This window comes from Melanerpes formicivorus, unplaced genomic scaffold, assembly GCF_026170545.1.
Source record: "Melanerpes formicivorus ecotype bairdi unplaced genomic scaffold, bMelFor1.0.p_v2 SCAF_37, whole genome shotgun sequence".
Lineage (NCBI taxonomy): Eukaryota > Metazoa > Chordata > Aves > Piciformes > Picidae > Melanerpes > Melanerpes formicivorus.
In genome coordinates, this window is record NW_027142389.1 from 2,659,406 (window position 1) to 2,687,304 (window position 27,899).

Sequence of the window (27,899 nt, forward strand, 5' to 3'; positions counted from 1 at the left end):
CCACGGCTCCAGGAGTCATCCTCCGAGCGGTCAGGGCTGGCATCGGGATGTTCCTCCTCTGATCTGGTGTGCTGCGGTTCGTGGGCTGCAGAGAGGGTGTAGGCAAGTTGGCATCAAGGTGGACATGGTGAAGGTGGTTTCTGGGTTATCTGTCCTGCAGAGAGGTCCTGAGGTGGGCAGAAGCAGGCAGCTCCCCTCCCACTTGCTGTTATTAGGATGTCATAGTATCATAGAATCAGTCAGGGTTGGAAGGGACCACAAGGATCATCTAGTTCCAACCCCCCTGCCATGGGCAGGGACACCCCACACTAGATCAGGCTGCCCAGAGCCTCATCCAGCCTGGGCTTAAACACCTCCAGGGATGGGGCCCCAACCACCTCCCTGGACAACCCATTCCAGGGCTTCACCACTCTCATGGGGAAGATGTCCAATGTCTCATGTCCAATACCAAATCCTATGTTTGGTCATTTAGGAACAGCTCCAAGGTGGCTCTCACATGGGTCCATGTGCTCTGCATGGGGCCAAACCTTGTGTCACAGGAAAGCTCTGGCAGCACCCATGGGTGGGTTTGTCACTCAGGGGTGAGCCAGGGATGCTCTGTGGGGGCAGTGCAGGGGGGACTGCTCTTGGGAAGAGCAAACAAGCATCCTGCGTTGGGTGGATGGATGAGGAGCACATCAGGCACCACCTTGAGGTGGCAGAGTGTGACAAGACCAGGGTGGGCCCAGCTCTGCCGTGGAGTTAGACCCAGCTGAAGCCTGTTCCTGTTGAGAGTTTCTCCTGTCCTCCACCTACAGCAGTGGGAAAATATGGACCATGGCTAACACTAGGATTAACAGAGCAGGAATCCCTGGACGTGTGTGTGACTTTACCCCAGGACACCCATCCCTGCTGTGGGTGGATTTGGTTTATACACCTGAAAGAAAATTGTATCTTTGCTTTTTTTTACCCCCCACCCCCCCCCCCCCCCCCCGCCTGTTGATTTTGGTTGTGGGCTCATGAGAAGCAGGTCACAGCCATCCTAAGGCGCTCAGGCCGTGTGTGGGGGGTTTGTCCCTTGCGGTGTAGTGGTCTGCCGAGGCAAAGCTGCCTTTCCCGGAGATTCGCAGTGCTTTATTTTCCTTCTCTTTGCTTTGTTTTGACTTTTTCGGCTCTTCCTCTCTTGGCGGGGGTGGGGGGGGGCTGTGTGTGGCGGGCCGCGGCCAGCAGAGGGCGCACTTCCCGCCCCCTAGGAGGCGTCCGGCGGGACGAGGGGCACCGGTCACAAGTTGGGAGGGGACACACAGCCGGGGGGAGTCACTCGAGGGGAGGGGGCTCACGGGTGGGCAGTGGTCACATATGTGTGTTTAGGGTGTCACGCGTGGGGGACATCGCACGTGGAGGATGCACTGCTCATGAAATTGCCTTACAGGCGGTGCTGGACTCCCCCTGGGCTGACCCCCACAGGGTCTGCAGGTCTGGTGTGTCCTGGTCAGGTGCCGTGGCAGAACAGAGTGGAGCTCTCAGACCTTAGCCAGCCTCTTTCAGCTGCCCTTGGATTCCCGATGGAGCCTGGGGAAGCCTCCTCTTGCTCCCCCCACAGCTGGATGGGATAAGCCATGTGTGTCCTGTGTCCCTGTGCTCCTCACATCTGGAGGTGCTCTGTTCTCTGGCACTGGGCAGTGTGTGATCAGGGAGCTGTGGAGCCAGTCCAGATAGAATCAAACAATCATGGACTGGTTTGGGTTGGAAGGATCTTTGAGGGTCACCCCTGTGCAGTGAGCATGGACATCTTCAGCATTTTAGAGAAGCAGCTAAGTTATAGTGGGTTATAGTGGGTTGTTTCCAGCACTGGTATTGTCTGAGCATCCCAGCCTCAGCAGAGGTGTCCAGTGTGCATCTCCCAGCGTGATCTGTTCCTTGGAATGAGCCTTCACCCGCAGCTGGCCCACAGTCTGGCCAGTGTTCCCGCTGGACCTGGCCCAGAGCAGGGAAGGGTTTGAGAGGGCAGCACCAAGAGCTCACCCCAAAATGCCCTGACCTCCGATCTGTGCCTCAGGCTGGGCTGTACCTTCATCTGTGGACAGCTGAAGCCATGTTTCTCATTACAGCAGGATCAGGATTCAGTCTGGCTTTCCCTGGGTGCATGTGGCTCCGCTCTCCCAGCCCTGGCTGTCTGCCAAGCTTGGGCTGTGGAGGGGTGAGTTCAGCTCCTCCAAGGTCCCATTTATGGTCCCCTCTAAGTACCAGGCCAAGGTTATTCCTTGGAGCCTGTTCCTGGAGCTTCCCCAGGTTAAGATCCGGGTGTCCTGACCAACCAGGTGGTCCCCACCCTCCCTGCTGGGAAGAGGAGGAGAGAGGTCCCCATCCTGTTCACCTTTCCTGACATTTTTTCCTGGTATCTCGCCAGCCTTAAAGAGCCTTTGTGGATTTTTTCCTGCCTCTCCTCGGCCATGCCCTTTGCACCACCCGCACCAAGCCCTCCCCCCTTGCTGGGGCTGGTTACTGGGGGGCTGGGCAGAGGTTCTCCAGCCCCCCAGCCATGCTCCGGCCGCGGCTTCAGGGTGCTCCAGGCTATTCCCAACGGCGAGCTCCACCATTCCTCAGCAATTCGCTGGCAACTATTAATATCTGCGGGTGTGAATGCGGCCCATTGATGGGGGCAGCGTGTGGTATGCACGGTCCTGCTCCTCCCAGCATCCGCCCCGGCACTGGCGTGGCCTCAGCTTCTCCGGAGCGAGTGGGACGAGAGGGGAGGGTCCACGTGGAACCGGCGGCTTCGGTCCTGCCCTCTCTATAGCTGAGCGTCTCCGGGACATTTCCTGCCTCTCTGCCCCCACGCCCTCTCCGTTCCTGCTTTGCATGAGGAAATGAGTGGAAAATGCTTGAAATCCTCCTCGGAGCTTTTTCCACTGGCTGTCACCCTGCTGCTGGCGCCGGGCTCTGACCCACCACAATGCCAGGCGGAGTAAAGCATCGGCAGCTCTGCCCTTACCCTCTCTGCTCCCTGTGCTGGGCACAGTCCTGCATTTTCCTGCCCCTTTCCCACTTCTGTGGCCAGAGGGAAAGGTCTGTCCATGTGCACTCGGAGCCCAGAACCAGCTGTGTCTGGGGCTGCATCCCCAGCAGTGTGGGCAGCAGGTCAAGGGAGGGGATTCTGCCCCTCTGCTGTGCTCTGCTGAGAGCCCATCTGCAGTGTTGGGTCCAGCTCTGGAGTCCTCAGCACAAGAGAGACACGGAGCTGTTGGAGCAGGGCCAGAAGAGGTCACAGAAATGATGCAAGGGCTGGAAGCCCTCTGCTGTGAGGACAGGCTGAGAAAATTAGAGTTATTCATCCTGGAGAAGAGAAGGGTCCAGGGACACCTTGTGGTCTTTCAGTTCTTAAAGGGGCCTGTGAGAAAGCTGGGGAGAGATTTTTTAGCAGGGCCTGCTGTGATAGGACCAGGGGTGATGGGTTTAGTCTAAAGGAAGGAGATTTACACTCTGTAGAAGGAAGCAGTTTTTTACCCTGAGGGTGTTGAGACTGTCTCAGGAAGGTAGTAGGTGCCCCATCCCTGGAGACATTCTAGATCAGGTTGTTTGGGGCTCTGAGCAACCTGCTCTGGCTGCAGCTGTCCCTGCTGACTGGGGGTGTAGTTGGACTAGATGAGCTTTAAAGATCCCTTCCAGCCCCAAACATTCTGTGATTCTTGTCTGAACTTCACTGATCTCCACTGCTGCAAGTCAGCAGCCACTTTCTTTGCCATGGCTGTCCGGGGAGGGTGGCACTGGCCACTTGCCCTCCGGCAGCTTTGGCCCCTCCCTGCCCATCCCCTGGACCCTGGCTGGCGAGAAGCTCCCAAATACAAAGCTGTATGAAGACTTTCAAGTCAACAACAGCCTCATTGAGAAGCTGGTTGCTGGGAGCCACTTCCCTCTCAAGCTGAGGGCTGCAGAGGCAGTTGGGAGGGTGGTGGGAGGAGGATCAAGAGCTTGGGGCTCGGGAAGGAAGGAAGGAGATGTGCATGAAAAGCCTCTCAGACTGTGAAAACAATGGAAAAACCCTCTGTTTTTTTCCTTGATCCTCCCATGTCAGGGTACTTTGGCAATCCTCCTACCAGTAATTTTAAGAGAGGAACTGATTGTAGCTTCCCTGCAATGTACCTGGTCTCTCTCTTGCTTTTCTGGTGATCCCACACCAAATTGTTGCTTTCCCCCCCTTGCATTGCATCTGTGCTTTGTGTATTTGCTGATCAAGCCTCCTGCCCATCTGACGCCCTCCTTCCTCTCTGCTGCTCCTTCCACACTCAGGCTGGTGCTTGCTGACCTCCAGTCCTTTAGTCTCCCCTTTCCCACTAAGAAAATCCTCCATCAAGTCCACCTTAAACTTGCTCCCCCAACTCCCCCCCCCCCCATTTATCCCCTCTATTCCACACCATTTTCTGTTTCACCCTCTGGCACACAGTCTGCAGCTGCTCCCATCACCCGTGACAGGAGTCTAGGATCCATAAGCCAGGTCGTGAAATGTGTGTGTGCTGTGGGGAGGATTTTCCTCAGCCTGTGCTGTTGGAGGCTGAGGAAATCCCCTGCAGCATGAAGGGGATTTTAGGCAGACACATCCTGCAGGAGCAGCCTCTCTGCTGCCCTTGGTGCCTGGCTGTGGCTTGCATCCCTGGTTTGCCACCTGTGTGGCTTGATGGGCAGAGAGAGACAGGGACAGCCAGGTTCCCATGCAGAAACTCCCCTGGGACTTATCTTTGTGAGGGACCCTCACGGGTGCTCAGCCCAGCGAGGAGGTTGCAGCTGTTGATTGTCCCTGTCCCAGGGCCCCCAGCCCGCATGAAGGCAGGCCAGGCCCTGCAGTTGCTGCTGCCGGTCTGGAGGTGGAGGGAGGGAGATGGCTGAATGCGGGGGGACAGGGGACCGAGAAGCTGAGGGCAGTGCAAAGCAGCCCTGTGGGACACGGGCAGGGTCTGGGATCATGCTGGGTTTCACTCGTCTTGTGACAGCCCCTTCCCGGGGCTGCAGCTGGTGTGGCTCCACGGTTGGACCTGTACAAGTGTGCACAGAGCCAGAGAATAACAAAGCCATGGAATTATGGAATCGTTTTGGTTGGAAGAGACCCCTAAGATCATCAAATCCAATCGTTAGCCTGGCACAGCCAGGTCACCACTAAACCAAGTTCCTCAGCACCACATCTCCACGGCTTTGAAACCCCTCCAAGGACAGGGACTCCACCGTTGCCCCAGGCAGCCTGTTTCAGGACTTGGCAGCTCTTTTGGGGGAGAAATTGTTCCTCAAGTCTAACCTAAACATATCCTGGCACAACTTGAGGCCATGTCCTCTTGTCCTATCGCTTGTTCCTTGGGAGAAGAGACTGACCCGCACCTGGCTCCAGCCTCCTTTGAGGGAGGTGTAGAGGGTGAGAAGGTCTCCCCTCAGCCTCCTTTTCTCCAGGCTGAGCAACCCCAGCTCCTGCAGCTGCTGCGTGGAGCAGCCTCGGGACCTTCAGCCTCACAGCCTGCGCTGGGCACCAGCACTCGGGTTTCCCCGGGCTCTGGAGCGCCGGAGGGTGCCCGGTGGGACCCTGCGGCGGTGGGGCAGGGGTGGAGCGGGCGGGTCCCGGGGTTGGAGGCGGAGCCATGGGCCCGGCCCCGCCCCGCAGCCCCGCACCTGCCGCGGCCCCGCTCACACCGACAACGGCCGGAGCCGCGGCTGGTCCCGGCCCGAGCCCGCCCCTGCCCCTGCCCCTGCCCGCGGCGGGGCCGAGGGTCCTCCAGCCCCCTCCACACCCTTCTTCCTCCTCCTCTCCGGGGTCTCAACAGCGGGGTTTTGACGGGGGCACGACACGGCCCGAAGGTAAAGCAGAGACCGGGGGTTCTCCAGAGTGGGGGTGTGTGTGTGTGGAGGGGTGTTCGTGGGCGTGCTGGGTCAGGACGGTGTTTGGGGGGCGTTGTTTGTGTGTAGGGAGGTGTGTGGAGGAGGTTGGGGGTTGGGTCTCGGGGGGGGGGGGGTGTTGGTGTTGTTGGAGGGTGTATGTGTGTGTGTGGGGGCACACGTGTTTGTGTGCCCGTGGGGGGTGTGTTGGGGGGCAGAGGCAGAGCTGAAATTTGGGTGACGGCAGCCAGCACCGTGCTGTGCAGCTCCGGGGGGCGCTGCCGCGGCCACGCTCCCCGCTGCCGCCGCCGCTGTCAGCTTCACGCCCGTTATCGGTGTTATCTCTGTGTGCCGGCGGGCACGCTGTCGGAACCAAGTGGCTGCGGTTTAGCCGGAGAGGAGGAGAAGCCCGGAGGTCGTTTCCCGACATAGCCGAGCTGTTAGTAGGTCCCGGTCATCCCCGGGCTGAGTCACAGCCGCGCGTGGGGTGAGGATCCGCAGGCTGCTGCCATCCGAGTTGCTGGTTTGGTGTGGGAGGCTGCCGGGCTCCTTCCTCGGCTGACCAGTTCACTGCTGCGGCCCCAGGGGGATGCAGAGGGGATGATGTGAGGAGAAAGTTCTTCACTGAGAGAGTTGTTAGCCATTGGAATGTGCTGCCCAGGGAGGTGGTGGAGTCACCGTCCCTGGAGGTGTTCAAGAGGGGACTGGACGTGGCACTTGGTGCCATGGTTTAGTAGTCAGGAGGTGTTGGGTGACAGGTTGGACTTGATGGTCTTTGAGGTCTTTTCCAACCTTATTGATCCTGTGATTCTCTGAGTCTGGGGCTGCCCAGGTTTCCTCAAGCTTCTCCTCACTCCACCTCTACCTGGGATTACCATGATTAAACCAGTGCCTGGAAAAGCACAGATTTGCCTTCTGATCCTGAGTCGATGGAAAAGCCGTGCTGACGTCCAGAGGCTTTGGATCAGGCCCTTCTGCTGCGGCAGGGGGACTTGATGTCAAGGCTTTTGGCACGTGGGCACGTGCTCACAGTTGCTCATCTCGTTTGGAGGCCTTTATCTTTGGTGGGAGCAGATGGGTTTGCCACGCGTGCCCGGCACGTCACGTTACGGACGGGCAGCGGTCAGAACGTGCTGCCGAGGCAGGGGAAGCTGCTTTCTCAGGGGCTGCTTGATCGTGGCAAGCTTAAGCACCAGCTTGTGGGATTGAGGGCTGTGTTTTGGAGGAGCCTCTTCTTCTGGAGACCCTTGCACGGTCCCAGGACGTCAAAGCACGTGTCGTGATGTTGTTGGCAGAGCTCTGCATTCTTCTCCATGTGCATACTTGAATTCTTATCAATGAATGTGCCTTGGTGGGTTTTTTTTTCCCTGTTTACACTTTAACTGAAATCTGGTTAAGAGAGGCAGCAGGCTGCTGAAGCAGGAGCACCAGCCCCTCAGTGCTCTGCACCCCTGTGCAAGGGTCTGCTCCTCACTGGGTGCAGGGCAGGGGCATGGTTCAGCTCAAACCCCCTTCTCGCAGGGGGGAAAAAAAATCAGCTCCCACCCTTGTCCCCAAAACTTGCCTGGAAGGCCCTCCTGTGACTAAACACCAGTGTGGAGAGGCTATCACACATGAGGTGCTCACATTCACATCATGTTCCTGTGCTTCCTCTGAGAAATACTGTTCTAATAAAAGCCCTGCTGAATAACCCCAGCCGTGCTTCTGCCGAGCATTCCTTGTCTGCCTTGCCGCAGTGTCCAAACCCCAGCCCGTGCCTGGGACCGGCTGCCAGCCATTCAGTTTCGTAAGAGCACGACATATGGCCATGCCCAAGGGCACTGCAGTACTTCCCTTGGGTTTTTGCACTCATTTCAACAAGATGTGGAAGTTTTGAAAGCCAGTGGCAGTCGAGCAGGGGAAGGGAACGTTGTCCTTTCCCCGAGGGCTGAGCAGGGCTCGCTGCGTGACTTTGCAGCGGAGGAACAGGCTGACACGTTGGCTGGCCCTGCGCCCTGCCAGCTTCCCTGGCCCTGCTCTGCTGTGGCAAGGAAGCTTTGGGAAGCTTCTGGAGGCCAGGCGCTGCCCTGGCTTCACTGTCCTGGGAACAGGGTAAATCGATGCCAGCAGAGAGGAGAATTGAGGAGCCCAGGACAGCTGGCCCATTGCAGGGGTTTGCAGACTGATGGTTCCACTCTCCATGATTTCGGAAGGGCTTTTGCATTCAGATGTGTGTGTGAGGCTTTAATCCTCCGAGTACAGGCAGCATGTTGGTGATGAGGCTGCAGGGCAGGAGATGTCTCCTGGCATAGTGAGTGTATGGGAAGCTGGGGATGGTCCTGAGGGACAGCAGGATCTCAACCTTGCTTCAAAGCTTATCACATAGCATTGGTGTCTCCTTCCATCTCCACCAGCCTGATGACAGAGATGTTGCCCACCTCTGCCCACCAGGTTTGGTGAAACACGTTGCCAGGTCCCAGTGGTGACAGCTGAGCTGATTTTGGGGGGGGGTGATGTCCTTCAGAGGCAGTGGGCAGCCTTCAGGCTGAGCTGCTGCTGCTTTTACCTGTCCCATGCTGTGCTGGTGTCAGTGCTGAGGTGAGAGGATCTGCCAGGAGCAGCAGCAGCTCACATCTAGAGCACTGCTGAGGTGGGAACTGAGGCACGTGTGGTGGTGGGCACGTCTGCATGGAACCTGGGTCTTCTTGTTTCTCAGCTTCCTTTCCTCCACACACTGTTTCAGCCCCACTGGGGAGTGTGAAGGAGGTGTTTGGTGGGATTTAGTACTGGGAAGGGGGCCACGAGGGGAAGTGGCCAGAGCTGTGCTGGTGAGCAGGCCAGAGGAGCTGCTGTGAGGCTCTGTGCCGAGCTCCCTGCCGCCCGGCAGCAGGCTGGCAGCGCATGGCTGCATTCCAGCAAGGCCGGGGGTCTCCTGCCCGGTTAATGATTGAGCCACAATAGCCCTTCTTGTGGAGCCTTTCTGAAAGTCACCTCTGGATAATTATATCAGCTTCTCCAGGCAGCTGGGCTGGGTGCACAAATTTAAAGGGACAGGGGCTGCTCCTGCGTTTTCCAGCAAGAAATTCCCTTCTAGATGCAGGAAGTGCTGCCGTGGGGGTTTTACTGTCTGACTTCTCATTAATTGCTGTCCACCTCTGGAGCTCTCATCACAGGAAGGACATGGAGCAGGTCCAGAGGAGGGCCATGAAAATGATCAGGGGGCTGGAACACCTCTGCTGTGAGGACAGGCTGAGGGAGCTGGGGTTGTTCAGCCTGCAGAAGAGAAGGCTCCAGGGGAGACCTAATAGCAGCCTGCCAGAACCTGGAGGGTGCTACTAGAAGGCTGCAGAGGGACTGTCTGCAAAGGCCTGCAGTGACAGGATGAGGGACAGTGGTTTGAAATGAGAGGAGATGTAGATTGGATGTTAGGAACAAGTTCTGCACCATGAAGGTGGTGGAACACTGCAACAGGTTGCTCAGGGAGGTAGCTGAGGCCCATCCATGGAGCTATTGAAGGCCAGGCTCAACGAGGCTCTGAGCAACCTGCTCTAGTGGAGGATGTCCCTGCTGACTGCAGGGGGAGGTTGGAGTAGATGAGCTTTAGAGGTCCCTCCCAACCCACTCTATGATTATCTGCATGGTTCTGCCCGGACAGTGTTGGTGGTGTGGAGATGGCCTCACTCTGCCCTGCTTCATGCTCATCCCAGTGCTCCCTGGGGGTGAATCTGGATGCCAGCCCTGGCTACTGCAGGCTCTGAGAGCATCCAGCCCCCAGCTCTGGTTGCTGAGCTGCGACACCCACGGGTGGCTGCCTCCTGCTCTTCTCTGTGCTGCACAGTCAAGGATCAGCAGTGTCTCCGTGCCACGTGAGCACTCTTGCCCAGTGCCCAGCAGCAGAGCTGTTTGTCGAGCTGCCTGCAGGATCCCTTATCAGAACAGGGCACTTGTCACCCAGTGCCAGTTACAGGCAGAGTAAACGTTAACGGCTGGGCTGGGAATGGCCATTAACAAGTGCAGCAGCTTGACCTTCCCCACTGAGCTCGGCTCTTTCCTATCCTCCTGCAAGGAGGTTCATGTCCAGCTTGAGTTCCTCATGCTGCCCTGTGGCTGAGCTCAGCTGTCCCCTGCTGTGGGTTCCCCAGTGCCCACCTCGCAGGTCCCACGGAGAGGCCAGGGACTGCTGCAGCTGCTCAGGGGGAGCTCAGCACTACCAAAACCTGCTGGCCAAGGGGGCTTGGTGTCACACCTCGTGTAGGTGAGGTGGCAGCTGCTGAGGAGCACACTGGCCATGAATTCAGCATGGTGGAGGTTTGAAGGGACCTCTGAAGGTGATCTAGTCCAACCCCTGTGCTGTGCCAGGGTGAAGCAGAGGGGCTGCAGGGTTCGTTCCTTTCCATCCTCTCACCTTCAGCCCCAGGGACCTGTGGCTGCAGAGTGGGGTGGCTGGCAGCTCAGCTTGGAGCTGGGAAAGGGAGCATGGGCAGAGAGGGCAGGCAAAAAGAACATTTAGAGGGAAAAGGAATTAAAAGAGAACAGAGCTGAAGAGGAAGAGGCTGGGCTTGGGGCAGCAGGTCAGTGTGGGGAGGGAGGTGGAGCAGCTTTTGGGGCTTCAGTGAAGGTTTGCTTGCAGGGGATGGGGGGAAGGGGTTGTGTGCTGGTGAGTGGCAGCTGGTTGCTCCTAGTGAAACTGGAAATGGCCACAGGCAGGGGTGTCACAAGGCTGTGGGACAGTGATGTTCAACAGTGACTCAGAGTGCACTTGACCTCCTGTCATTAGTGCCATTGGGCAAGAGCAGGAGATCTGGGCAGGCAGGGCTGGTGTCTCAGCTTCATTTTCCCAGGCAAGTAATTGCCCCATGGACCCTGCACCCCTTCATGAGCAACCCCCACCCCGGGGTGGCTGTCCCCTGGCAGAGCCACCAGCATGAGCCTCCAGGCATGGTCAGGCACCAGCTTCAACATCCAGGGCTGGACTTGAGCTCTGGCTGTCTGATTAGGTCCTGGAATTAGGTCCTGGGAGCTGTGGTGCAGTCTCAGGAGCAGCAAGAACCAGGAAGCAGTGCTTCTCCCTCAGCTAGAAACAATGTGCTGAAAGTAAAACACAGGTTTGAAGGACTTGAGGACACCTGAGGCTGTGTGTATGAGAAGATAGGTCAGCAGGACCTGCTGGGTGCCCCATTGCCTTACCTGGGCTCCCCTGACCCTGTCCCATCCCCTCCAGCCCTGCTGATGGAAGGCTGAACTTGTGCTTGGTGATCCCTGGCAGCACTAACCACCTGCCCTGTGTTTCATTCAGCATCCCTGTGCCCACCTCCAGATCTTTTTCTCTCCTATTACAAACGTCTCTGGTTGTGACCTTTTGTTGCTGCTTTGGAGCAGGGAATGTTTCCTCCATTGATTTCTGGCATGCATAAATGCCCTACCTCCAGGCCAGCTCAAGAGCAGCTGCCTGGGAACCACAGAGGAAAGTACCTGCGTCCTCCTGGGGCCTCATCCTGCCAGGAGGATGGGTAAGGGCTTTGCTGGGAAGGTTGTTTAAGGTTAGAGGTGTATTTAATGTCCCAGTAAAATGCACAATGGGCACAGTGTAGTGGTGGGAGCACTGGGGAGCTCTGCAGGGGTGCCCAGCAGACACTGCTGCTGGAGATGTCCCCCTCTGAAGCCTGCTGTGTGATTTGCTCCTCATTAACACCTTCTGTGTGAGCATCCATGTGGGTTCTAGGTATTAAAACGCCTCCTGGATCTCTGGATTGCCTTGCACAGCTTGTCTCAGCAGAGCCAGAAGGCTCTCCCGGGCCCTTTGCAGAAGCATCCTTCTGCCGAGGAGCTCTCCAGGGCTCTTGCTCCGGCTCTCCAGGATGGGTGCCAGCTCAGGCAAGCTCTCTTCCTGCATCTCCAGGCTGTTCTCACTGGGTACTTCGATACAGGAGGCAAAACCCGCACGGACTGAGCAGAAACCGTCTCTCTGGCCAGAGGCAGGTGTGCTCTCCTGCTGACCCCCTGCCCTGCGCTTTGCAGCCCGGAGGCGGCTGACCCTGCTGCTTTCCTTTCCCACGCCCGGGGCTTGCACACCCGCTCACACCCTGCAGCACGGCCTCTCCGGCACTGCTGCCCTTTACAAAACCCCAAGCAACAAGTCTTTGGGGCCTTTTGCAGCAGCAGCTGACTCCTATCAAGCTGCCTGGTGCATCTGGGACTCAAAGCCCTGCGTGTGCAGTTCTGAAGGGGCACGTTTAGGGAGGCGGCGCGGGCTGGGGACAAGGGAAGTGTGCTTGTGGCTGCAGGGAGCTGGGCTCTGCTCTTGGCTTTGGCTCTGCCTCAGGAGAAGCTTTGCCTCAGTTTTCTCCTGTGCAGAAGAGAGAGGATGAAATGTCTTCCTTTGGAGGCTGTGACCTGTGAATGCACAGGGGTGCCCTCCCTCCTCCTCTCCTCCTCTCCTCCTCTCCTCCTCTCCTCCTCTCCTCCTCTCCTCCTCTCCTCCTCTCCTCCTCTCTCCTCCTCTCCTCCTCTCCTCCTCTCCTCCTCTCCTCCTCTCCTCCTCTCCTCCTCTCCTCCTCTCCTCCTCTCCTCCTCTCCTCCTCTCCTCCTCTCCTCCTCTCCTCCTCTCCTCCTCTCCTCCTCTCCTCCTCTCCTCCTCTCCTCCTCTCCTCCTCTCCTCCTCTCCTCCTCTCCTCCTCTCCTCCTCTCCTCCTCTCCTCCTCTCCTCCTCTCCTCCTCTCCTCCTCTCCTCCTCTCCTCCTCTCCTCCTCTCCTCCTCTCCTCCTCTCCTCCTCTCCTCCTCTCCTCCTCTCCTCCTCTCCTCCTCTCCTCCTCTCCTCCTCTCCTCCTCTCCTCCTCTCCTCCTCTCCTCCTCTCCTCCTCTCCTCCTCTCCTCCTCTCCTCCTCTCCCTTCTCAGTTTTTCTCTTGTGTTCTGTGTAGGGACTTTGGTACAAAGCCACTGCTTGTACCTTCTGTAGCTCCCTACCTTTCCCTGCTTCCTGCTCAGCAGGACGTGCTAGGGCTGGGAGCTGCTGTTGCTGTGGGTCTGGATGACCTAGGATGAAAGCATCCCACAGGAGGGCTCTGGGAAGGGGAGGAGGATATAGCCCCCTCACCCCTGTCCTCCCCAGCAGTGTGGGGTAATGCAGGACCTCCAGCAATGCCAACAGCTGTGTGAGCTCCTCCTGTGCCTGCTGGCTCTGGGAAAGGAGCCTGTGTTTATGCAAAGTTAAGAGTGGGTCTCAGGCTGAGCCTGTTCTGAGGGTCTGCTGCTTTCTTTATCAGACATTTTGCCTAATTTTGGACTATTTTGCTCAAGACCCAGTCATGGCACAAGGATCCAGGGACCTCTGGCAGGAGGCTTCTCTTGCCTCCCTAATCTGGAGCACAGACCACTTGAAAGACCCCCAGGGTGTGAGGTGTGTGGGTGGCTGAGTTTGCAGCAGGGGCTGGAAGGGTTAAAGCTGCTTTGCAGTCTGATTTAAGGGGGGGAAAAAAAAAGCCATTTCCTTCGTGTCCAGAGACAGTTTATTTTCTGGGCATTCTTCAGGACTCAGGGAGGTGCCTTTTCTTTAAGGCATTTCCTGTAAGCAAGTTTATATTTGGACTGGGGAGGGTGGGGAGGAGGAGGTGGGTGCTGGGGAGGGGTCCAGTGGCCCGAGCTGAGTGACCTCAGCTTTTGGCTTCTTGTCCCAAATTGTTGGAGGTGGCAGCTGGGAGCAGTGTTTGCAGGGCCAGCTGTTGCAGTCAGACAAGCAGCAGGGTCCTGAGCCCCAGCAGGGGGGCTGAGCCCCAGCAAGGGGGCTGAGCCAGCATGTGTGGGGTGCTGGGACCCCAAGCAGCCCCTTCAGAGCAAAGAGGGTGGGTGAAGTTGGTGGTGGAGCAGCCAGCTCTGATTGACCTCCAACTGTTTAGACCCAGGGGCAAAGTCCCACTGCCAAGCCCTGCCTTTGCAAACCCCCTTCTTCTTGGGGCTGCTTGCCCCTTTGGCACGTCCCACACAGGGCAGGGGGCTGAGGGGTGCTCTGTGTCCTCTGCAATATGGAGTTACAGTGTAGGGCATGATGCCCTTGGCTGTCCTTGTGGGTGCCGTGCCACACCATGCCTTGCCACGCCATGCCTTGCCACGCCACGCCTTGCCATGCCACGCCGTGCCTTGCCGCGCCGTGCCTTGCCACGCCATGCCTTGCCACGCCGTGCCTTGCCACTCCATGCCTTGCCACGCCGTGCCTTGCCACGCCATGCCATGCTGCTGTGCTGTGGTGGAACTGTGGAGTGATTACCCAGCCCAGGTCTGCAAAAAGCAGCAGAGAGGAACCAAGGGCTCTGGAGAATGGAGCTGCCCCTGGCCAGGGAGCTCGGTTTGGTGTGAGGATCTGAGCTGGCCTCACTGCTGGTTGTGCTGGGTCAGAGCCTGGAGCTGGGGTGCTGCTGTGTTTGCCTTCCCTCTCGTTGCTTCTCCCTGCTAAGGCAGTGCTAAGCCCTTCTCTAGGTCTGTTTTGGGGGGGGGGGGGGGGTAGGTTAATATGAGGAACTTACATCTTCAACATGGCTAACAGCAGAACCCAGCTGGCTGGCTGCACCCTGAAAGCACTCAGTGCCAGGAGAAGATGCCCTCTCAGCCCCTTCCACCCTTCAGCACCATCCCTTCCATCACTTTTAAGACAAACCCAGCTGGCCACCAAATTCCGAGGTTTAACGTTGACCACCTCCGAATTCTCTTCCCTCCCCCAGGATGCCTTTGATTCCCATTAACAACAAAGCAAGCAAGGGAGCGAGCCCGGGACCAGATGAGCTCATCAAAGCCTCCTCTGCTCTCGGTGCGTCTGTGGAGCACATTTAACTCTTTTCCCCTGGCTGCTCCATCAGATTGGTTCCTGCAGGGCCCCGGGAGCTCGCAGCTGGGGGAGCCGCGGTGGGCTGGGCTCGGCCGGGGGCCGGGCTGGGCTCGCCTGGGAGGCAGCGGCGGGGTCCCGGCAGCTCTCCCATTGTTCCCTGTGCCAAGTTCCTTCTCCCCCATTCTGTTTTCTTTTTATTACCGTGATTTCCTAACATCGGAAGAGGCGAGTTATGAAACTGGAGTTATCCAAACACGTCTTGTTTGAAGATAGCGTTTCATCCAGCAGATGCAGCTTCCTGCTCTCTAAATGCTTTCCATTGTTCCACCTTGGCTCCTGGCCCCAACCCTGCTGGGGCCACTGGTAGCGCTGCTTGGCTTCGCTGAGCTGAGGAGCGGTGGTCCCAGCCCCGGGGCTCACAGGATCACTGAACTGTCAGGCTTGGAAGGAACCTCAAGGCTCAGCCAGTTCCCACCCCCCTGCCATGGGCAGGGACACCTCACACCACAGCAGGTTGCTCACAGCCACATCCAGCCTGGCTGCAAACACCTCCAGGCATGAGGCTGCCACCACCTCCCTGGGCAACCTGTGCCAGGCTCTCACCACCCTCATGGAGAACAACTTCTTCCTCACATCCAATCTCAATCTACCCATTTCTAGTTCTGCTCCATCCCCCCCAGTCCTATCACTCCCTGACAGCCTCAAAAGTCCCTCCCCAGCTTTCTTGTAGGCCTCCTTATGATACTGGATCATCAAGTCCAACTGATCACCCAGCCCTAACTAACCAACTCAAAGGTCTTTTCCAACCTGGTTAATTCTTCCTGTCCTATCCTATCCTATCCTATCCTATCCTATCCTATCCTATCCTATCCTATCCTATCCTATCCTATCCCATCCTATCCCATCCCAACTATCTGCCTCATCCAGTCTGTTCTTAAACACCTCCAGGGATGTTGACCCCCAGCACCTCCCTGGGCAGCCCATCCCAATGGGCAATCTCTCTGTCTGTGAAGAACTTCTTTCTAAGATCAAGCCTAAAGTGCTGCTGGCCATGAGGCCTCAGGAGAGCTTTCAGGGAAGGAGAGCTGCAGGTCCTGGTCTGGTTCAGCTCCCTGGTTGCTGCTTGTGGCCTCAGGTGAGGCTGAATCTTACAGAATCATAGAACCATAGAATGGTCTGGGTTGGAAGGGACCTTAGAATAGAATAGAATAGAATAGAATAGAGTAGAATAGAATAGAGTAGAATAGAATAGAATTAACCAGATTGGAAGAGACCTCTGAGATCACCAAGTCCAACCTATTACCCAACACCATCTAATCAACTAAACCATGGCACCAAGTGCCTCATCCAGGCTCTTCCTAGACACCTCCAGTGATGGTGACATGAGTGACATGGAGATGAAGCTGGGTGGTTGCTTGTGGTTCTGGGGTAAGAATGGCTTTGTGTCCCCTAGGAGGCAAGCTCCTACCCTGGCACGGAGCTTCCAAGAGATGGGTGAGGTGCCCATGTCATTCACCATCCTCTCCTCCCTGGTGAGTCCCCAGGCAGTGGGAGGAGTGCTTGTGATGATGGCAGGCTGCACAGTGTGGGATTGAAGAAGTGGTAAAGGAAGAGGAAAGACAGAGCTTGCTGAAGCCAAAGCTTTTGTGCCTCGTGCTGTGCCCTGTGGGCTCGTGGATTCTGTTGGCCATGACCTTGGACTGGGAAGAAGGAGATCCATAGCCTGCAGCTTGAACAAGCTGAAGGATTTTGGGCAGCAGGAAAGTGGAGGCAGTCTGGGGCTGGGCTGGAGGTGAATTCTGGCTGGACTTGCCTGTTTTGGGAGGAGCTGGGTGTGCCCCAGACCTCTTCCTCTGGCTTAGGAAGCTGTTTTTGGGGGGGAGGCCTGGGGGTGTCACCACACTGTCCCTGGAGCTCCACCTCAGGTGGTGCCTACCTCTGCCTCTCCTGCTCCTGTTCCACTCAGCTTTCCTACCTGCCTGAGGAGCAGTGGGGGTTTGCATGAATGGAGCCTGGGTTTGTGAATGTGGAGCTGCAGATGTTTGCTCCTCAGCGAGGTTCTGCAGCACTGCTGGCGGAAGCAGCACCAAGCACTTGGCAGAGCTCTGTGGTTTGACGTGGTTCCTTCCTGCCCCTGCTCAGCTCTGCAAGCCCTCAGAGAGGTTCTGCCTCTGCCCCTGTCTTTACCAGGGCTCCCTTTTGGGGTGGCACATCTCACTTGGAGCTGCAGCCCGAGGTCCCTCAGGGAGGTTCCGTGGAGGGATGTGGGCTTCTTGCACAGGAGCTCCCTGAGGGACCCTCAGGCTCTGCCTCAAAGCCAGAGGTTTCTTTGGCAGCAGCCATCAGAGGAAACAAGATAATGAGGTTGGAAGTCTCAGTGATTGGTGCTTGATAAGGTTCACTGACATTTTGTCTCCATGGCAAGGAGGAAAACATGGCCAGTTATGACCCTGTGTCTTGGCAGGGCCAGTCCTCCCTGGGTGCCCAGGACAGGTCCTTGCTTCTGGCACCTGCACCCTCTGAGGTTCCTGCAAATGGAGACCTCTGGCATCCTCAGGCTTCACCTGGGGGGTCCTTGGTCTCTGGTGGTATGTGCTACCCCTTGAACAGGAGCTGTGCTACCCCCTGAACAGGAGCTGTGCTCCTAAACAGCTCCTGGCAGCATGAAGAGAGCAGCACAAGTCTGTCAGGTAGATTTTTGAGGCACTCTTGTTTCTTGGCCAGGTTCCTGAGCCCTTTGGGCTATTGGATGATGCACTGGTGGCTTTGACAGTGATTCCTCATTTTCTGATGCCCATCTCCAGCTGTGCCTGGGACTGGCCACAAGGAGGGTTGTGCTGGCCACAGGCAGGAGGAGCCATGGGCTTCCAGTGAGCTCCTGGCTGCATGACCCCTACCCAGCCAGCATGGTGAGTCACTGCCATGGTGGATCTGTCATGGTGCAGAGCTGCCAGCAGCTGGTGAGAAATGTCTTGCCTGCCTTGGGGTGGCTGTGGAAGCCTCCTGGTCACTGCAGTGTTCTCTTTCTGGCCCAGCTGGTGGGCATGTGCAACGTGTCTAGTAATGGCTCCTTGTCTGGAGGGGAAAAGGTGAAGCACTGGGACAGTGAGACACTGACTCAGGTTGCCCAGAGATGCCCCAGCCCTGGAAACATTCCAGGTCAGGTTGGATGGGGCTTTGATCAACCTGGTCTAGTTGAAGATGTCCTTGCTTAGTGCAGGGAAGTTAAACCAGATGACCTTTAAAGGTCCCTTTCAACCCTTGAAACCATTCCATGATTCTATGAAGAGTAACAGCAGACAGGGCTTGGAAAGAAGGACATCCAAAGTGCTGGTCCTCCCTTCTTGCTCTGGGATGGCAGCTCCTGGCAGTGTGCTGGTGGCTGCACTGGGAGCTGGAGCAACCCCTTCTCCAGCAGAGCTGGAGGGTTGGACAGTCTGAACCAGCATTTGGTACACCTCAGACCTTTCTCAGGGCAAAAACAGCAAGAAGGGAAAAGCTGAGAGTTGTCCTGAGCTCCAGCCCTCTCCACCTCAGTGGACACAGGAGGGAGGAATGCTGTGTGTTGCTTCCCAGGTGGGGACTGCAGAGGAAGCCCCATCCAGACCTTCATTCCCTCTCTGGTGCCAGCCTGCAAGTCCTGACCTGGGGATGGGCCCTGGGTGGCTTGCAGTGGAGGTGGAAGGAGATGCCATGTCCCTCACCTCTCCCTGGGAACACTCTGGAACTCTGGGCAGAGCAAAGATCAGCTCCTCTGGTGCAGATGGGTGATCTTATCCTGGAGGCACCTCGTGACCCTGCTCTGCAGCTCTGCAGGGAGGAACGAAACGCTCTGTGAGCAGCTGGCAGGCAAGAGCAGCAAGCCCTCTGGCGTGGCCATCGCAGGCCAATGTCACCATGCACACCTGGGTGCCTCTGCCTCTGCAAGCCTGCCTGGGAGGCAGGGCTTGGAGGGTGCCCATTGGTGTGGCTGGAGCTCCCACAGCACGTCAGCAGCTGCCCATCCATGCATCCAGGCTCTGGAGTCACAGAATCACAGAATGCTAAGGGCTGGAAGGGACCTGGAAAGATCATCCAGTCACCCCCCCTGCCAGAGCAGGGTCACTTTATACCAGTCACACAGGAATGCAGCCAGGTGGGGGTTTAATATCTCCAAGGGAGGGAGACTCCACGACCCCCCTGGGCAGCCTGTTCCAGTGTTCTGTCACCCTCACAGGGAAAACATTTCCCCTCCTGTCTCCATGGGACTTGGATTGGTTCCTAAGGTCCATTTCATGTGGAAACCACGGAGGTGCTGCACTTTCAAAGGCAGATTTGGAGGCATTTGGGGCCTTAGCAGGTGAGGCTGTTTAAGCAGAGAAGTTTTCCCCTTGCTTTGCTTTTCAGTGGCCTTTTTCCCAGGGAGCAGAGACACACTGGAACCCCAGGGAGGTTGTTGTGGATGTGGAGGTTGTGCTCAACACCAGCTTGGATGAGCAGTGTGGTGTAGTGTGAGGTGTCCCTGCCCATGGCAGGGGGGTTGGAACCAGATGATCTTTGAGGTCTCTTCCAACCCAAACCATTTTGTGATTCTGTGGCTCAGATGCGACTGAGCAGCCATGGGGCTGGTGGATGGGTGATTCTCACCCTCCGAAGGTGCTGAGGGACTGCTGGTATGCTGGGCCAGCTCCTTCACAAAGGGATGGAGATAGAAGCTTTCAAAGCAGCCGAGCACTCCATTCTTCTAAGCACTTGTGAAAGGCACTTGTTAATGAAGAGCTTTGGGTCCCTTCAGAGGGCACACACGAGTGAGCCAAAAGGCAGTGACTAACAACAATAGCCACGGATGAGGTTTGGAAGGGTGTGAGCTGATTGTTTTACCACAAACGATGCTGGGCTGCAGCTCCAGAGCAGAAGTTTTCTGAGGCAAAGGTTTCCTCCGAAAGGGCCCCAGGAGACCACCTGCATGCTAGTGAGATGGAAAAGTAACTTCTGCTTGAGGAGATGCTTAAAGCATTGCTCTGAAGGACGCTGGAGAAGTTTACAGGTGTAGAATACTGCCGTGGAAAGCACTCAAGTGGGGCACTGAGGTGGCCCCTCCGCGGGTGGGCAGTCCCACTGAGGTGTGGGGAGCAGGGATGGTGGCTGCTGAAGTGTCTTAACCCTGCAACGTGGCATGGTACAAGCTTTCAGCCTTGCTGAGGGCTCCTCCTGGCAAGGGGAGCTGTGTGAGCACCGTGATCCCCTTTGCTTTGGTCCTCCTGCCCTGCAGCAGTGGGGAGGCTTCCCGTGGCTCCCCTGCCCTGCGTGGGCACCGTGGCAGAGGTGTCACTGGAGAGGCTCCTCCGGGTGTGATTGCAGTCTGGTGTAACCGATTGAGGTCAGGGCTTTCCTAGCCCCCACAAAGCGTCAGACCCGGGCTGGAGCATCAGCCCTGCCCCTGAGCCCGTGGTGAGGAGGGGAACTTGCCTGCTTTGAGCAGCAGGCTGCTGCTGCGGCGTCCGGCGGCGAGCACAAGCGAGGCCATTGTGCAGCCCGGCAAGAAACCCCCCAGCAGGTCTTGCAGTGACAGATCTCCTTTTGCTCACAGAGGGGCTTTCACACGGGAGGGAAGCGGGGAGCAAACATGCCCATTCCTGCCAAGAGGCACTGCCTTGCCAGGAACTGGCCTCTGTTTGCTGCCGCTGCTCCTGCAAACGGGCCCTGCCTTGGATCAGGGCTTCCTGCTGCCTCCTAACACATGGCCTTCTCCTTGGCCTGGCGCTCAGGAGCTCTTCCTCTGCTGCTGACCTTGCTGTCTGCAGCCACAGCGCCGGCTCCGACGCCTTCGGCGTCACAACTTCCCTTGAGCGGCAAAAGCTGTGCGGGAGCTGTGAGCTCCTGTGCCTGTAAATCCCTTGGAAGGCTGGGAAGTGCCTGGTTAATTAACACAGCTGAAGAAGAGTCAGTTAGCCATGGCTGGAACCATTTCCTGTTGCATACAGCAAAGCTCTGGCATTTGGGACTGTCCTTCGACCACGGAGCGTGCCAGTTCCCGCCGTGCACCCTCAGCTCCCCCACGGCTGTTTCGCGGACAGGCTCTGTGGCTGATGCCAAGCTCAGCAGATGCCATGTTCTACACCAAGGGGCACGGTTTGGGCTGTGCCTGGGCTGTGGAGAGGATTGGCTGGCAGAGGTGGCTGTGGCAGCTCCTCTGAGTTTGCCATCCCCGTGGCTCTTGACTGTCAGGCCAGCATAGGAGTCGATGACATCGCTTGGGGCCAGCTCCTGCATCCTGTTTTGTAATATTCCCTGACATTCCCCAGATTCCTGGCAAGGACACTTCTGTAGTTTCTTGAAATGTTCCTTTGTCTCTTTGCAAAACTGTGACAACCTTTAAAACTGCTCCTCAAAGTGTCTGTTGGCCCTCTCATCAGGAGGAGGAAGGCTGAGCTTTCACTCCAGCCCCAGATCCATCTTCTTCCAGTGGGAGGAAAAAAAACCCAAGAGAGCAGAATGGCTGTGGACTCCTGCTTGACTCAGGTGACCACAAGTCTGTGCTCTCTGGTTCCATCCACCCTTGTCCTATGGTTTCACTCTGACCTCCATGTTTTTGTGATGGTCTTGGGCTCAAGCAGCCATCAGATGGGTCAGAAGTCCAACTGGAGAAGAAGCATGAGTTGAGAAGGCAGCCTGCAGGTCCTCATGCCAATTATTTTCCTGGTGCTGGGACACCCTTCCCTCAATTCTTTAGGCAGCAGCTCCCCAGGACATGAAAGGAACTTCTTGATGGGTGGGCTGTGTCAGCTCTTCCTTTCTCCTATGGGTGACAGGAACAGTGTCATTGGGACCTTCTCTGTGCCCCCAAAGGAGGTGTGGGTTCAGAGACCCTCTCAGCCTCCTCTCCTGGGCAGCATTTCAGTGTGCTCCAGACAAGGGGGGCACCTGGCTGCCTGTCCTGTGGCGTTGGAGCCAGCAAAGGCTCTGTCCTGCCTTCTCCCCCACCTCCAGATGTTGGCTGAGTGGAGGCCCTGGAGGCAGCTGCAGCTCTTGCTGAAGCTGGAAATGACGGACTGGTTTCCTTCTGTGGCCCCACAGTAACGTTAATGACAGGAAGGTCTGGCCAGGAGAGCGCTGGAAGAGGCTTTTCCTGAGGAGAGCTGGACACAAATCCCCTTGAGGGGGGGAGGGTGTTGCAGGGGGCAGGATGTGTGCATGGCACCTGGTCTCAGTGCTGGTGTGAGGGTGGGTGGTGTGTCCCCTGTGGGCATTGGCCACCAGCTTCCTGCACCTCCAGTGCCAGCCGGGTTTGGTGTCTGTCTGCACAGCAAGGCCTTTTCCCCAGTGAAATAGCAGCAGCATTATTTGTTATCGTGTGGCCCAGCCCTCTGATGGCTTTCAGCAGCGCTCTCTTTGTAAGGGGAGGTCTTGCTTTCCATCCCAGGAGGATCAAGACCTCTGTGTTCAAGGATTTCATTAATGGGCTGTGTGGAAACATCTCTGGGGGATCCTGGAGCAGCTGTGGTGGAGCACGTGTTGTGAGCTGGAGCGGGCAGCGGCCGAGGCACCCTCTGCTGCAGCAACGCCAAAGGGCAGCAGCGTGGCTGTCCTGAGGCCTGGTGCTTTCCAGCATTTCTGGGGTGTGAGATCATATTTGGAAGTGGCTTTTGACTCCCAGAGCTGGTGGAAATTTTACACATGATCACTGGTGACTTGGATGCTGCTGTGACACCTCCCCATCTGCACAGGGGTTGCTGCTGTCAGCTGGACACCCCGGCTCTGATGTGTGCTGGGCTTTTCATCCCACTCCTTTCCACTCACAGATGGATTTACCAGCCTGCTGGGCTTTGGATCTGGGCTCTCCCCTGCCCAGATCCTGCTCAGTTGAGGGCATCTCACAGGGCATCTTATTGATGCCAAAAGCTCTGACCTGGGGAAGCGCAGCTGCAGAGAATGTGCTTTTCATGGTGGAGACTGATTCCATGTCAACCAGAGCTGCTTGCTTTGACAGTGGTGCTTCCCGCAGCTTCACTCTGCCTGGAAAGGTTGCCAAGTCCTTCGTGGAAGAAAGGAACAGACCCAGAGCAAGGTGAAGCACTGAGGGGCTGGGCATAGACCAAGAACATACTGAAAATGAGTCAGTTAAGTCTAGAGATCTTGGATGGCAAGGTCTCCTGTTCTCATTCATGAACCAGCTGCTTCTAAAACTTTCACTTCTCTTTGGTATCTTGAGGGAGTGGGAAATGTGTGACAGACCAGTCTCTGCTTTTAGTTTTTTCCATCTGCACACAGGAAGGGCTGTGTTCACACATTGCCCTGAAGCTTGCAGCAGCTGACCCCAAGGAGCCCTTAGTCAGGGGTTTGGTGAGTCAACATTTGATGGAATGGGAAATGAGGTTCTAGTGGTCTCCATTGCTCTCCTTCCTCCTGGCTCACTGAAGGGGCAGTGCCACATGCTCCTGGTTGATCCCAATTCCAGAGCCTGGGGTCAGCCAATTGCAGCTCTGTGAGATGTTTCACACCTGAGCACCACTGGAGCTCCTCTCTGAGGGACCTGGGGCTGTTTAGCCTGGAGAATAGCAGAGTGAGAAGGGATCTTCTCAATGCCCACCGACAGCTAAAAGGCAGGGGGCAAGAGGATGTGGCTAGAATCTTTTCAGTGGTACCCAGTGACAGGACAAGGGGCAATGGGCATGAACTGGAACCCAGGAGGCTCCATCTGAACAGGAGTTAAAACTTCTTTGTTGTGAGGGTGCTGCAGTCCAGAGAGGCTGTGGAGTCTCCTCCTCTGGAGAGATTCCAAACCCACCTGGACATTGCAGTACTGGGAGACCTGCTGTGAGTGACCCTGCTTTAGCGGGGGGGGTTGGACTGGATGATCTCAAGAGGTCCTTTCCAACTTCCACCATGGAATTCTGGGACCATCTTGATCCCTAATTTTTCCAGCTGCAGTTGAAAGCTGTATGCTGCCCAGCTGAGACGGGCATCCAGCGGCCAGGACAGGCCACCTTGCTGTCCCTGCTCGGGGATGTTTAGGTGTTTAAGCAGCCCGTGGACCTGGCACTTAGGGACGTGGTTTAGCGTTGACCTTGCAGCGCTGGCTCGGAGGTTGGCGTGGACGATCTTGGAGGCCTCTTCCAACCGGATGTTTTCTGTGATGCTGTGATTCTGACGCTCGGAGGAAGAGCCGCAGGAATGGCTGGTGTGGGGCAGTGAGCCTGTCCCACAGCTCGGGCAGGGACCCGTGAGCTGGAAGCGGTTAAGCAGCGTGCGGCGAGCATGTGCGCTCCGCTCGGCGCCCGGGCGCGCTCCCGCGGCTCCCACCCCCGCGCTCCCGGCGGCTCAGCCTCGGCGCGGCAGGGGATGTCCTCTTGGCTTCCAAGCGGGAATGAGACGCTGCCCGGGCAGAGGGGTCCGTGAGGGCAGACTTGATTAGCTCGGCGCGCATGGGAAAACTGGGAGCTCCCCGGCTGACCGCCAGCGAGGAGGGCTTGGCTGGCAGAGAGGTCTTGCCGCTGGCGGCTGCGCCTGGGGGAGGGGGCTGAGGAGGGGGCTTGAGGAGGCTGGTGGTCATGCTGATACTCTTCTCGGCTTTTAATCCACGGTTTCCAATGAACAAAGCCAGGATTAACAGCTTCTGCCATGGTGAGTCTGCTCGTGTCCCAGCGTTGTGTTGGCGTTGGGAGGCTTCAGCCAGCAAACGCTCTTGTGGGGGGAGAGGGGAGAGAGTAAGACGGCTTCTTCCTTCTCAGGGGTTTCTTTGCTTTGGCTTTCAAGTGGCAGGGTGAGGGCAGGGTTAGAGCCTGTCGTTTGGTGTGGTGTTGGGGTGTTTTTTCCGCCCCCTTGTAAAACAGGGCAGATTTTCCTTTATTTCTTTCTTTTTGCCTTGAAATGATCCATAGGATCTGCCCAACCGGAGAGGGGCTGCTCTTGGGAGCCCCCTGAAATAAGGCAGGAGAAGCGAGGGTGCGGCTGTGTGGGGTAGGAAGGAGGGGAAGTGGAAGCGACAGAGAGCAGGCTGGTCCGAGCCGTGGGTGCCTGTGGCTGTGCTGCCAAACCCTCCGCTCCCTCCTTGAGCTGCCGCAGGCGGAACAGCTCTGCAGCCCTGCAGCATTTGGGCTCTCACGGAGTCAGCCAAGTCGCTGCCAGCGTGGTGGTCGCAGGGCATGCCAGCTCCTCCAACCTTGGGTTGTTTCCTGAGCCCAAGCCAAGATGCCTTTCCGTGAGGCCGGGAGCCGGCACCGGTGCCAGCTGTGCCGCGGGACGTGGCATCGCCTGCCGACGCCAGTTTGCTTGCAAGCAGTTCAAAGCGAGGGGAAAGGAAGGCGTTGGGGGAGCGCGGGGAGAGGGAGGGGAGAGGGCTTCAGGGCTGTGAGCTGTGGGGTGAGGAGGGAAATGCCATCTTGAGCCACAATGAGTAACACTGGGCCATGCTGTTGGACGTTGGGTGCAGGCTCTAACTGAGCCCTGAACTCAGCAGATCAGAGAGGTCCCATGGGCAGGGTGAAGGTCCTGCCCCAGAGTTCACAGACCTGCCAGTACATGAGAAGTGGTCTTTAGCTGCTTTGTGAAACTTGGATTTTGGTGTTTTGGTGGTTTTTTGGTGTGGGTTTTGTGCTTTGATTTGTCATTTGTCCCGGGGGGGCTGCATGGGGATGGCCCCGTTGGGGAGGAGGCTGGGAGGGCCATGCTGTGTGTGAACCTGAAGCGTGCTCTTTGCAGGGCAAGGGCTGGTGTGTGGGCAGCTGCACATGCAGGACCTCATGGGGTTCAAAGCCTGAGTTCTGCAGAGGTCTCTCTGACCTGGGGTAGGGTTTTCTTGGGTTGAATAATCAGCATACATGCAGGCATCTGTGCTGAAGCACTGAGCACCTTCTCTTGCCCATCTCCAGCCCATGCTGCCCAGTGGATGCAGGGACCACTTGATAGAGCCTGGCCACAGCAAATCCCATGGGCTGCTGGCTGAGGGCATGTAGCAGGCAGGAGGAGGGATGGCTTTGGAATAACTGTCAGAGTCAGCAGGAGGGGGGTTGGTGAGGCTGATTATTGCTCAGAGATGGGGAAATGTGTGATTCTGCCTTATCTTTGTGTTGCAGCCTTTAAGGAGGGAAGAAAGTCACATCGAGTTATGCCAGGAGAGGTTTAGGTTAGGCATCAGGAAAAACTTCCATCCCCAAAGGGCTGTTTGTCAAAGACTGGAACAGGCTGCCTGAGGAGGTGGTGGAATTGCCACCAGTGGATGTGTTTGGAAGCCACCTAGATGTGGTGCTCAAGGATGTGGGGTAGTAGTGGCCCTGAGAGAGTTAGATAATGGCTTCACTTGATGATCTGGAAGGTCTTTTCCAACCATTGTGATTCTGTGACTCGGTGAAAGTAGCCCCAAAGCAACCTGTGTGCCTCTGCAGAGGAGCAGTGCCCCTTTCTCCCTTGTGAAGCCATCTTTCTGTACCAGGGCACGTGTGACAGCTCTGGCTTTATGCTTACCATCCCCAGGGGGTTTCAGGTCTCCCAGCACAGTCCAGAGGAGTCTGTGTGTTCCTCAGCTGGGAACTGGGTGGGTTCATGATTCTGTGTGGCATGGAAAAAGCTGCAGAGCTCACAAGGGAGTGCTGCTGCGTGGGGTTCCTCTGGTAACACATGCTGCTGTTTAGTCTAAATAAATGCACACAAGAGGGAGGAAATTCCCTCCTCTGTGAAGGGAGGGATTGCTTTTTAATGTCTGGATTTAACAGAAGGAGCTGAGGATGGCTCCCGAGCTTGTCATGCAGGAGAGAAACCGCAGCAGGCTGCACTGGCTGCAGGTGGGAATGCACATCAGGGCAGATGCTGTGCTGTGGAGTTGAGAGCTCACTGCAAAGGTGAGAGCAGCTGGTAGTTCTGGCTTTTTAGTCAAACTAGTCTTGTTTTCCTTTGCCTTGACCTTCCTTGCCTTGGTGATGCTTGTGTTGGGTCTCATACTGCACGTGGCAAAATCAGCACCAGGATGCAGCGTGCTGGACTTGGCCTTTGGAGCATGCTGGAGGTGGGAATCAGCTAAGAGTGCATCATTTTGTTGGTGCTGGGTCCAACACTCTTCCAAGCACCAGAAACACTGACTTCTGTTGTTGTCCATGTCAAGCCATGCATGATGCCATCCCCCCTCACCAGGGAAGTGTGATCTCATCCAGTACCTGCAGCATCCGACTGATACTGTGCCCTGTGATGCTGACACAGAGCTCTGGCACCACTGGCTGTCCTCGAAGGACAAGGTTTTGCTCCTCCAAGCAAAGTGTGTGTGAGTCCCATGGGATGACCAACAGGAAGAGAGCAGTGCAGTTTTAGAAGGGGTGGGAGACAGGATGGGCAAGGCAGATTGATTTTCCTCAGCCTCTGAGTAGCTGTTTTCATCCTGCTTCTCCTCTGGGTTTCCAGGAGCAGGAATGAGAGGGCCCAGCCACCGTGGCCACCCGAGCAGCAGCAATCTGTAGGTGTGTGCCAACGTACATCCCATGCTTGCTGTGCCAACGTACATCCCATGCTTGCTGTGTGCAGAGGAACTGTGATTGGGCAGAGCTGGCTGCCTGGGTGCAGGCACAGGGCTGTTGGAGCATGAGTGTGTGGAAGGGGGCAGTGCAGATGGACCTGTGAAACTCTGCTTCTTCATTCCACAGCCGGTGCCACCTTTTCCTTTCAGCTCTTTGGGGCTGTACTGGGGTGTCTTGGTGGCTTCACTCAGTAAAGGGCAGCAACCCCCAGACAGATCCCACTGCTGCAGCATGGTCATCCCCACCAATATCACTTGTTCCTGCTGGGAGCTCCAGCCACACAGACACCTTCCTTCTAACTCTTGAATTCACTGGGAAGCTTCTCCCTGTCCCATGCACACAGAGGTACAGGCAGCTCAGCTGAGCCTGAAACCTAGGCAGGGTGTAATGTGTCTGGTGCCCATGAGCAGACAGTAACTGCACTCCAGAGATCAACCATTGGCTGTGCTGGTGCTGATGGATGTTCTCTGGGTGGTGTGCAGGGTGAGCTGGAGCTGGAGGCTGTCTCTCTCTTGAGCTTACTTTGCCTTTGCTTTCTTTAGTCATGGAAACTGAGGCTTCTGCTGGGCCCCCTGCCCCTGCTGAGGGGGACTTGCTGCTGTGGTCCCTGGGGTGCAGAGTGGGGATGGTTCCTGCCGTGTCTGTTGTTCTTCTGGAGTCAGAGCAGCTGTGAAAATGCAGGTGGGGGAGGCAGGGAGGATGGATCAAGGTCCTCACCTTCCTGGCCCTTTGTTTCGGTGCCCTTTCCATCCCCTGGTTCTGACCAAACATCTGCTCTGCAGCTGC

General features: G+C 56.9%; 1 protein-coding gene across 3 annotated transcripts in view; it reads left to right on the forward strand.

Annotated features, from left to right (window-relative positions):
* STARD8 (StAR related lipid transfer domain containing 8) overlaps positions 1-27,899 on the forward strand; it is a 65,891-nt gene that overhangs the window by 12,354 nt on the left and 25,638 nt on the right. The window contains exon 1 of one of the 3 annotated variants that reach the window (XM_068157602.1): positions 5,651-5,817. The exons of 1 other annotated variant lie outside the window; for it this stretch is intronic. Coding sequence is in view for 1 of the 2 variants with exons in the window: in XM_068157599.1 (XP_068013700.1) it covers positions 24,162-24,234 (73 nt within the window). In the remaining variant the exon portion in view is untranslated. Of the gene's footprint in view, positions 1-5,650; positions 5,818-23,837; positions 24,235-27,899 lie in introns of those variants that run through there. One more of the 3 variants, XM_068157599.1, reaches the window with a different exon arrangement.